Source organism: Mangifera indica, chromosome 15, assembly GCF_011075055.1.
Source record: "Mangifera indica cultivar Alphonso chromosome 15, CATAS_Mindica_2.1, whole genome shotgun sequence".
NCBI lineage: Eukaryota > Viridiplantae > Streptophyta > Magnoliopsida > Sapindales > Anacardiaceae > Mangifera > Mangifera indica.
The window spans coordinates 13633920-13645761 of NC_058151.1; the positions used below are offsets into that span (position 1 = coordinate 13633920).

The 11842-nt window shown below is 32.1% G+C and overlaps 1 protein-coding gene across 4 annotated transcripts; it reads right to left on the reverse strand.

Annotated features, from left to right (window-relative positions):
• Positions 1 to 342: 342 nt before the first annotated feature.
• LOC123197402 (starch synthase 2, chloroplastic/amyloplastic-like) lies at positions 343 to 7039 on the reverse strand. 4 transcript variants are annotated; one of them, XM_044611697.1, is made up of 9 exons: positions 6560 to 7038; positions 6367 to 6466; positions 5178 to 5991; positions 4315 to 4379; positions 3600 to 3677; positions 3385 to 3495; positions 2917 to 2961; positions 1818 to 1991; positions 343 to 1620 (listed from the first exon to the last, which is right to left on the reverse strand). In XM_044611697.1, exons 1-9 carry the CDS (start codon positions 6646 to 6648, stop codon positions 664 to 666), a joined length of 2433 nt encoding a protein of 810 aa, XP_044467632.1. In that variant the 5' UTR covers positions 6649 to 7038; the 3' UTR covers positions 343 to 663. The 4 variants fall into 4 exon arrangements, with proteins under 4 accessions (XP_044467632.1, XP_044467630.1, XP_044467629.1 ...); XM_044611695.1 differs by having other exon boundaries at positions 6334 to 6466; positions 6560 to 7037; XM_044611694.1 differs by having other exon boundaries at positions 6367 to 7039.
• Positions 7040 to 11842: the final 4803 nt, after the last annotated feature.

Here is an 11842-nt window from a genome sequence, read left to right on the forward strand (position 1 = left end):
AGATGCAAGAAGAGACTGTCTCTATTATTAACCCTAACAAAAAATATATGAAATTCTGAATGATGAACATTATCATTGTGTTATGTAATTTCTCGTGGTCTTGATTCTGTATCAGATCTTTCAAAATAAAACCGAAGGTAAAGTTAAACTCACAAGGAATTCAAGAAGAATAAACAACTTGTGAAGTTTTAATTTCCTCCAGTATTTTTGACATGAATATATATGTATAATTATGCTCCTCATATGAACATTTAACCTTTCAAAGTCATGCAAACCATTCAATTTAAAAGTAAAATTCTCAATGTTTCTTCATGAATTCCATTTTGGTTGGTAGGCTAATCATGAGGATAACATTTAAAGTTCATATTTTATTTACTTGTGTGAAATTAAACATTACAATCACCAAGATTTTACACTACATACAATTTTTATCACAACAAGAAATGATAAAATTTGTTACATGTTATAAAGCTAATTACACTGCTTGTAATGGAACAACTAGGCCTCCTTAACTAGCCCAAAAATGCTCAAGAGAGTGACGTAAAACCATATTTTTCTGTTAAGCGTCAACCACAGCTCGCCTCAAGATTGGGGGCACCAAACTTTACAGGACAACTCAACTTTGCAAAGAGTCAAAATTACAGACATCAAAACTCTGAAGACTCACCATTGGTACTTGGCGGCGACAAGGACCTCCTCATACCTCTGTGCGACATTGTCCCAACTGAGATCTTGCATCATCCCTCTTCTCTGGAGGCCTTGCCAACTCTCTTTGTAATCTCGATAAGTCCATAAACAGTTTCCTAATGCATGTATCAGCTTACTTGCGTCTGCGCTATCGAACGTCCAACCATGCCCTGACTCATTGTATGGATTAAACGGCTGCACAGTGTCTCTCAATCCACCAACAGCATGAACAACTGGAATTGTCCCATAACTCATGGCATAGAGCTGGTTCAATCCACAAGGCTCAAATCTAGATGGCATTAGCAAAATGTCAGCGCCTGCAGTTATCCTGTGAGCAGTCTTCACAGAGAACCCAACCCATCCCCTGACTTTGTCTCTGTGCTGGTTTTCAAAGTTCCTCAGCATCTGTTCTAAGTCTGCTCTGCCGGTACCCAGCATGACTAGTTGCACATCCTGCCCCATCATCCATGGAATAGCCTCGGCTATGAGATCAACACCTTTTTGGTGATCAAGCCTCCCAATGAAACCTATCAGTGGGACATCCTCACGAACAGGCAAACCGAGCTCTTTCTGTAAGGCTGCCTTGCACTGTGGCTTGCCCGTTTGCAGCGTCTCCAGTGAGTAATTAGTGTAATCATCTGATGTAAGGTGGACATCATACTGTGGGCTCCACTCTTTTGCATCAATCCCATTCACTATGCCACTCAATTTCCAGCCAACTTCGTTTATGATATTGTGCAAACCCCAACCACCTTCAACAGTTTTAAGCTCCCACGCATATCCATGGCTAACAGTCACTACACGATCAGCTGTCTTTAAACCAGCTGCAAAGATATTGAAGTGCTCACCTCCGACAGGATCATAAAGTTTGAAAAGGTCCAAATAATGTGGCGGCAGGTCCGTACAGAAAAAATCTTCCACAGGCCCCCGACCCTGGATAAAACATATTTATGAATACAAATTAGTGAAAAATGCATTTAAAATCAATATGAAATTATGGTAATTAAAGCACACCAATAAGCATAGGTCAATAAAATGTTGACAGATTTCAATGCTTTTTTTTTTTTAACACTGCAGATTTTAGTCAATATAAAATATAAAATGAATTAAAAAATATATAGAGTAAAAACCTGGTGCGCTATGTTATGAATAACAAGCACGGATCTTGTATATGTCATTAAACCATTGTCTCGATAATATGCCTTCAAATACACAGGAAGCAGTGCAGTATGCCAATCATTTGCAATGAAAACCAAATTTCCGTCCCCGTAGCAGACACCACCGCATGGAACATGCCAAGGTACCTAAAGATCAGCACTGTCTCTTTAAACAAAACTTGAGCATATAACATGATCAAACAAACATTATTGTTCAAATAGAAACATTGCTCAGAGTGGAAGCGGAAAAAAGAAAAAGGAATATTGCCTCAACTGGTGCTGATAGCTAAAGACCGCAAGATTGTCTAACACAATTCTAGTTCATGAGAGTGATGTGGCAATTATCATACAAGATGTAATCTGTTATTCAATAACAGCATGAAAACTTAGGATAATTATATGTTGCCTCAGAGTAGTACTTCGTACAGCACTTAATATATTATGTAACAAATGTTGATGGCCTCGAACAAACCAATCTAACAATTATCAGCAATTAGTTTATATTACACCATTTTAGCTTGTGCGAGTAAAATGATTCGCCATCCCTAGCTCAAGCCACAATTTGCATACCACTGCAGAACTTACACCAAACTCTGTCTAATCAGTACTTCCATTTCTACAATAGACAAAAAAGTTGCGGGACCTCTCATGTGGACCATATGAGATAATTTCTGTATGTACTTTACAAGTTCCCAAGAAGAGTCAGTACTAGCATATGTTTACATCATTGTCTCTAAGAGGCAAGTCTCATCACACACCCAACAATAATTGATGGGCATTTATTCAAACTTTCAATTACTAACCAAGAGCCTACAACTACTGAATTCCTATGTTTTTCCTACAATCCCCTTTCTGATGCACTTTGCATGAAAGAGCATGGCCAACATATTACCCACTGGCCTTAATATATCTCTTTTGACAGCACATCTGATTTTTTACATTTGTTATGGAAAATGTTCTTCAGGATACCCTAAATATTTAACAAAATAAAAGTTTCAAGGTTTGATGCAATTTCATGGGCATTTATTCAAATTTTCCAATCAATTTTTTAAGGCATGGTCTAGATTTGTACCTCAACAGCTGCCTTGCAAAGCAATACCATGCGTTTTAATATATCCTGCACCATAGAACTAAAGATGTTTAAGAGTGAAAATGCCTGCAGATCATAATTGAAGGAACACCGTGACATTCTAATATCATCAACTAATCATAAGTGAACTATAAGGATAACAAGCAGACGAAAAAAACTCATCCACAACATAAACAAATGAAAAACTATAGCCACCTCATCACACTGATTGAGAATCAAATGGAGAGAGATGGTTTTCAGAAAAGGAAGCATTAGATTAAAGATTTACAGCTATTCTTTGATGAGATACTGAAATCTGGCCTTTACTGGTTGATATATCCCAATAAATTTCAAAGGTATGACCATAGTTGTCCAATTAAAACCCATATTAAAGAGTGATCATTCATCAGTAAAAAATTGTTCAACCCACTTAAGAAGTGTCGAGTAATTTTGTAAGAAAGAATATCTTACCTCCCGACTTCCTCCATAAATATCATTCTCCTTGTGGCGGAACGAAGGACTATCGATGAAAACAAAATCCACACTATCAATATAGGCCTGGTAATACGATACTTCCATATCCTACAATGTATCACATTGTCAAGCAACTGCTGTGGAATGAAGTTAATATGACAAGTGTCAGATAGCAAATAAACAGAGGATTTAAATCTGCATCTGTTGCTTACCTGGCCATCCATCTTATACCTTTTCTGGACTCCAGAATCCTGGCCTTCAGCATAATTGCCATATCGTGGCGCCACAACCTAAGAAAAAAAGACATAAAATGAAGTCAAAAAGCAAGACATAATACTTTTGTAATAAAACTATGTGTACATACTTTGAATACACAAATGGGTACACATTTGATATGTGTCATCATATGATTAAGTGATTTTAAGTTAAGGATAAAGTAATACCTAATCACATGATGACACACAAATGTATACCTATTGATGTACTCAAAGTGGATATATATAGTATGACACATATTTTTGTTCGTTCTTAACCCAAAAACAAAAAGTGAGACAACAAAGCCAATCGAAACTTATGAATTATTAGCAGCCTAAGCTATGCAAATAAATTGACAGCCAATACAAGCTGTCTGAAAATCTTTAGATATCTATATTTTATTATCAAGATTACAGAACACATAGTAAAACTTAAATGCTATTGAATTGACTGAACATAAAACAAAATAAAAACGTGCATGGCCAGATCAACAGGATGCATAACAGACATCTCAAATATAAGTTCAGCATAATCTGCAAGCCTACAATTTCTAAAATTTTCGAGTAAATTTATTTTCCTTACGTAACAAAGAAAACTTTTCAGAAAAAACCTTTCCCACTTATTGTATAACTTCCTTATTAAGTTGATCACATTAAAATAAGTTGCTATTACCATGACCCTGTGTCCACGTTGGGTCAAAGCCTTTGGTAAAGCCCCAGCAACGTCTCCAAGCCCACCTATCAGACCTCTCCATATATCAATCTTTGGAAAACATACAAAAGGTTATAAACTAAATCATCTACAAGCACACATCAACTAAATGCATGCATGCATCATTGGACAACATGCAACCACAAGCAGAGATTATTATCTGTCTTGGAATGCTTGAAAGTATGAAAGAATAACTTGTAACTTCATTAATAACAAAAGAAAAAGATTCATTAAACATTTTGTACTGCAACAAGCTAGAGCTATTTTTCCCAAAACTAGATACATACTATATGATATTCAGGATGTGAGGCACTCACATGGAGCACTTAATCACTAGCATCAACTTGAAACAGGAAATGATTCATATTTTAGTTTAATGATTATGGAAAATTCAGACATCATCAACTTCAATGTTATTGACATCTACCAGGAAATTCTCTTAAATAAGGGCTCCAATAATAATAATAATAAATTGCTTCTACCACATCAAAGGAAAGACATTTTTCAGTAACAGTGCACACAGGCATATAATTAATCTGACAACCGAGTTTCTTTAGATGAGTAGAATCAACCATTTATCTCACTTCCCTCCACATTACCAAGTGGCGTTGGTAGAGATATTAATAGCATAGATATTCAAGAGATGCAGACTATTAGACTGAAATGAGATAATTCCTACTGTTTTCTTTAGTCCTTTTTTTTTTTTTTTCAATTATTATTCAACAACTATCTAAACTCTTCTTCATTGAAGATATACTTGGACAGAGACCGGTCAAGAAATTTCATATAAATGGTATTTCCTTCCGATGTAAAAGATAATATACCTGTCTTAGACCATGGAGCACATTCTGCAGCTACCAATATAATGTTCATGACATTTGCTCCAGCCAATGGAGGGGGTTTTGCATCTTCAATAGCAGAATCAGTGGCCTCACTAGCCTGTGAACTTGAACCCCTTGAATCTCCATGCTCTTCACCCTTTGGGAGGGAAGTTTCTGGGGTAAGCTGAAGAAAAGATGGCAGTTCACCTGTCTTAGAATTAGTGTCTTTCAACTTGTCAGGAATGGCTTTTGCTCCAGCCAATGAAGGGGATTTCACATCTTTAGTGACATGATCACTTGTTTCACTAGTAAGCCCTTGTAAACTTGGATCTTCCAAATTTTCACACTCTTCATCCCTCTGAGTGGAAGTTTCAGAGGTACATGAAAGGAAAGATGGCTGTTCACTGGACATTGCTGACCCTGTATCAGTGCCTTTCAAGTGTTTGGGGGCGTCTATATTAAAGGATGCCTCTTTATGAGACAAACTTTTTCCAGATGCCTTCCCACCTACATCAGAACCTCTGGTAACAGCTGAAGAGAGGTATTCTTCCTTCTTCTGACCAGATGCTTTCGCACCTACATTAGGACCTCTGGTAACTGCTGAAGACATCAATTCTGGTACCTCACTGGCAGTTGAGTTAGCATATCTGCTTGAGAGTAGGCTACCATTTTGGACTTCAAGAGCATTGCTACCACTTGTTGCAGTGAGATTTAAATCCGGAAAAGAGTTCTCCCTTTGTTCATTTGAAATTTCACTTTCTTCTGGATCAGCAATGCTACTTTTTATGGATGATAACAATTTCCTTCCTTCAGCTATCTGCAAAAGACACAATAATTACATTATCCAGATTTATATTCTTACTAAACATGTCAGGAAGAGGTCATTTTGATTCTCTGTCAGCACAGACAAAGAAATAAATAGGCAATGAAAATTTTAATATGATAAAAGATTAAATTCCTTAGTGCTCATTTTAGAATAACACTTTATGCAATTTGCAACTAAGCTTCTAACAGCATGCACATTTCCATTGATTTCTAAGTCCAATGAACACAATTCCAACACCCAACTAGATCATTCAAAACAACACAGACATCAATTTCCACATAAAACAACACAGATCATTGACAAAACAGTTATTTAAAAAAAGAAAAAAGAAACCTGTTGAAGAAGGTGTCTTTGCATAGAAAGAACCTTTTTGCTTTTCTCAATGGTGGCCTCAAGTGAATCCTCATATCCATTGCCACTTTCACCTCCCGTTGCTTTAACATGCTTAATCCTCCATAAATGTCCTCTTTTATCAGAACACAAGGAAAAATGAAAAATTGAATTATTAAACACTCCGAAAACGGGAGACTTTTTTGGCCTAAATGTGGCAAAAACAGACCTGGGTCGATGTTGCCTTCTGCTATGAACAAGAACAGAACTTCCTGCCCCTGTTTCTATAACACATGGAAGAGACCCAAGAGAGACCATCGAAGTGCTCGATAAAACGCCTCAACGAAAAAACAGAGTAAATATAAACTTAACTACTTATTTCAAGATGTGGGAACGATTATACTGAAAAATGGGATCGACCTAGTTGAGGGAACTATAAGATTAAGAAACCCAATTAAGGAAATTAAAAGATTTGGAGGAGACACAAGTGAATGATCAATGATAGGAGGTTCTACTTCTAGTAGTGTTGAAAAAATCGAAGAAACCATGGACAGAGAAAGAGGGAAAATGAAATCTTCGTGGATGGACGTTGACATGGGTCCCAAAGAAAGAGAAATCATTGAGGGATTTTGAGGTTCAAATTGAATTGAGATTTTGGGCATAATCCACAAGTATCAAGTTGGTTTTTATCAGACCACATGTGAGTATCTCCAGTCTTTGTTGTTGAAGATATGGTTTTGTTTTTGTATTTTGGGCTGTGCAATAGGACTAACATTTTCATCCCTAAAACCTCGGGATAGATTTGCGCAAAGTTAGCTTGAGCTCAATTGTCAGCTTGAATCAAACGAGTTTGAAGTAAGTTTTAGTTAGACAAACTCGAGTTTTAAGCCTAAAAATTTTGTATTTTTGGGCTTAAATTCAAGGTTACGATATTCTCAATAAACTTGTAAATTTATAAAAGTTTGATTTAATTAAAGTAAAATGACTTTGTATTAATTAAAACTCATCAAAACTATATTGTTTTGATTGATTTTAGATCAGCTATAAGATACTTATATTACACTCAAACTCAACTTCTTTTAATTCGACTTAAGTTTGAGTTAATTTGAGATGAATTCATTGAATTTGATCCTTTTAAATCAAACCGAATTTGAGTTAACACAAACTCAAACTCAAATCGATTCGAATCATGTCTACTAAATTCAGCTTCCTCAAAGTATGAAAGTGTTACTTTCGAAAAGTAACGAAGCAAAACGGGCCACATGTTATAAGAGATTTGATAAGTCCGTAAAAAAATATAACTCAATTTGGCCATTAAGAAAATATTTAAGGCACGTCAAAAATTGAGAATGACCACATAAAGTCATTTTCCATGAATTTAAAACGTGGATGTAGAATTATGGAATCAAAATCTAAACGTTATTATTTTTATTTAATCTATTTTAAGTGAAAGAAAAAATTTTTGTTAAATTTTTTAATTGTTATGACTCAAACTAAACTCTTACCATTAATAGTAATAAAGATATGTTTAACCTCTAAGTCAGATTCAATTTTTATAAAATAAAATCCAAATTTATTATTTAATTTAATTACCCGATTTGATTAAAATTTATTAAAAAGAAGATGTTGGAAAATTGTTTGAGTGATTAAAATTTCCAAGTTAATCCTAGAAAAAATTTTATCTTATACACATCAATTACATGCGGAAATTTTTTATGTCTCCACTAACATTTTTTATAAAAGATTCAATTACATAATAACACGTGGATTATTAAAAAATTATTGGGTGATAACGATTAGCGAAAATTTTATAACTGTTTATCAAAATTTTCTTTTTATTTGATTTTAAATAATATTATACGTACTCATTTTTAAGTATATATATATTATGTGTCATTATGTCTCTGCCCTCATTCCATTCTTTGTTTTTATCAGAGAATTTCCTCCTGGTTATGGCCATGATCCCTAAATTTGGATCAAAATTGTCATCTATTCTATATCAAGCTCCAATTCTAAAATATTATTTTGACAATTAAAATTTTAATTATAAATAAAAAATGTTTGATAATTAAAACTTTGGTTAAGAAATATGGTTTACAAAACATATGATATGGTAACATTAAGGTAAAATACTATGAAGATAACAAATTAATTTACGAGAGTTTAATTAGGAAATAAAATTAAGAAATGATTTGCCGTTGAATGCTTTGAAGATAAAAATATGACAAAATATTCTTAATATATAATTGTATTTGTATTTAAAACATTAATAAAATTATGTATATATATTTTTTATATGGGTATATATATGATATGTCATTATGTGATGAGATAATTTTAAACAATGATAAAATAATATTCAATCACATAATGATATGTCTATATATCCAAATTATGTACAAAAAATGTGTACACATAAATTGCTCTTAAAACATAATTTTTTTTACAATAAAACTATGTGTACCCACTTTGGGTACACAAATATATACACATTTATATGTGTCATCATGTGATTGGATGATTTTGAATTAAGAATAAAACAATAACCAATCATATGATGACACATATGAGTGTGTATATATTTGTGTACCCAAAGTGGGTACACATAGTATTGCTCTTCTTTTTATTATTTTTTTCTTTCATAATAATTGGGTGGACTTGAATTGAACTAGCTCGATTTGAATTTGTATTTGGTTTGACTTAAACCGAATTCAAGGTGAAGTTTTAAAATAGTAACGAGTTTGGAGTTCAACTTGCATATTCATTTGATGATATTATTCATCTGGCTGATGATATTAGATATCTTATCAACGATATTGTATATCACTTTAGTAATATAATTATCCAAATAATCCTATTCATCTCGCCAATAAGCTTTTGAAAATATCTTTGAATAACTTAGATTCAGCATGAATTCATTTGAAATTAAATATAATATTATTAATAAAAATTAATAATGTTAACACATCTCATTTGTTGGTCTATATAATTTTTGCTTAATTGAGGCTTGATATCGACTAAATAACAAAGTTAAGTTGTTAATGACAATATTACCGTTGATGTTTGAAAATCAGACAAAAACTGCCCTTAGGACTCACAAAATTACAATTTTGATAGAGCATCCTTATTGCATTTCATTGAGTGTTAAGAGCATAAAAAATAAATTATTAATAACATATTAATTAAATTACATTTTGGAATATAGTTTCCGTTACAATTGGGGCATTTGGGAAAAAAATTAATAGTTGGTGGTTGGAAATATTTTCTTTAAATATTGGAGGAAACTAAGAAAAACAATTAATAATGAATATTTAAAGTAATTAACAAAATAAATTGTTTTGTTTTCTTATATATCCTTTGAAATCTGTCAGTCAAAACTTGAGATGAATATTTATTTAAATAGTGGATCCGTTTTTGAATACCCACATTGATACTATTTATTTAAATGTATTAAATTTATTTTTATTAATTACTTAATCTCAACAATAAACTATTATTCAACTTTAATTAATGAAATAATCTAATTTATTAATTAAAAAAAATGATTGGTGATAAAGACTAAGGGTAATTACACAGCTCTTTATCAAATTATCTTTTCTATTTGATTTGTTTGAATCATTATCATTTTGAATGAATTCTAAGTTATCTTCTACAGTTTGAAATAAACTAAAATTTCTCTTTCTCAGAAATATTCTCCTGCAAAGTATATAAAGAATATGCAGGTTTCTAGTTCTTCTCACTTTGTTTGGCTGAAGATGGACGAAGAGCAGCTGCAGCATCTCACTGTGGACATGAGGAGAGAAATTTGCGCCACAGTACTTATTCTATTTGATCAATTTTAAACTTTTATCTAATTATATTTTTTTATTATTTTTTCTAATTTTTTGGTTTTAATCTTCCAGTTTGTTTTTATTGTTCACCCAAAATTGGGTTTACTCCTGTCCATTGCAACTTTAGTTTCGCAATCTTCTTATAATTATAAGAAGAGAGTGTTTGTTGGAGCTGTATTTGCATTTTTAATAAGTTATATTGCATTCATCTGTTTTCAACTAGCCAAGACAAAGAGGACGAATGCCTTTAAATATTTACAAGAGGTAGTATAAAGCTTCAGATATCTGGGCAAGTATCAGATATAATCTTTGAAATTTTATCTAACTAAATTTTGTTTCTGGTTTCAGATGAAAGATTTGGAAAATCTGAAAAAATGTAATGATTCCGAGGTTATTATATGTTACAAGTATGATGAATTTGAAATTTAGTAATTTAATTTTATTGTCATTTTAACTTCTTTTTTTTTTGTTTTTGTATTTTAGTATTTTTATGACCCTCCTGTCAAAGTGTTTGGATGGCAACCATTTCATTCAATGGTTATAATTTTAGCCTTTGATCTGTGGATAATATTTATGTTTAAGGATATAGAATGGAATTCATGGATATACCCATGTACTATACTGGGGATTATTAGCGGAATCACGAACTTTATCAGAGGGGTTGAGTTAAAAGTTGATGAGCATCAATGTCAAGGGGATGCTAATTAATATCTAATATTTTCTTTTAGTGTGATGTTAGAGCACTTAGAAAAAGCATGCATTCAACTTGGTGAGAAGAAATTTTTAATATTTATTTGTGATTTTTTTTAATTGATTAAAATCTTTCGTATTTATTTTTAAAATTAAGTATTTAAATTTTTAATATTTCGAGTTTTCCTTTTGAAGAGTGTTGTTTCATTCTTGTGCTAAAATAATAAAACAATTTCATTTTAGTTATGTTGAAGAGTAATATGCATATTTTTATTTACATCTCATATGATACAAATTCAATATTAACATAGTTTTATTAATGATATTGATATATGTTTATAGTATAGGTTCAAATTCAATATTAAATTCATGTATTTAGAATTTAAAAAATTATTTTTATACCAAAAAAATACTATAATAATTTTGTATTTGAGAGAATAAATGAAAATTACAATATTAAATGAAAATTTAATATTTTCCTAAATTCATAATTATTAACTTTAAAAAATTTGAAGTGCGCCTATTAAAAATAAAAATTAATGAAAGACGTTAGTCTAAAAGGCATAAAAGTAATTTGATGCAGTACGAAAGGAGAATAAAACCTGCCGGCATTCATTTTGAAAAAACAAATAAATGCAGATAGCGTGATGTCAGGAAAATTTTACGTTATCTCATGTAAACGCAACACGTGGAGCACGTCGTTTGATGAAATCGATTTTACGTCGATTTGTGATGAATATCGATGGGTCTGTATCACTTTTGATGACCTCAACTAATAGTGTAGTGACACCTGGAGGGTTCTTTTGTCATTAAATTTCAATTTTCAAAAAATCTGTGAATAAAAAAAATGATTTTTTTATATATTAATACGAATTCAAACGGAAGTTGACCAAGTCTTCTGGCCTTTGCACTTTCCATTTCACTTGCATTGAGAGAGAGTGTTTCTGTGAAAATCTTCATTCCTAAAGTTGTAAAAAAATCGGTGATCGCTT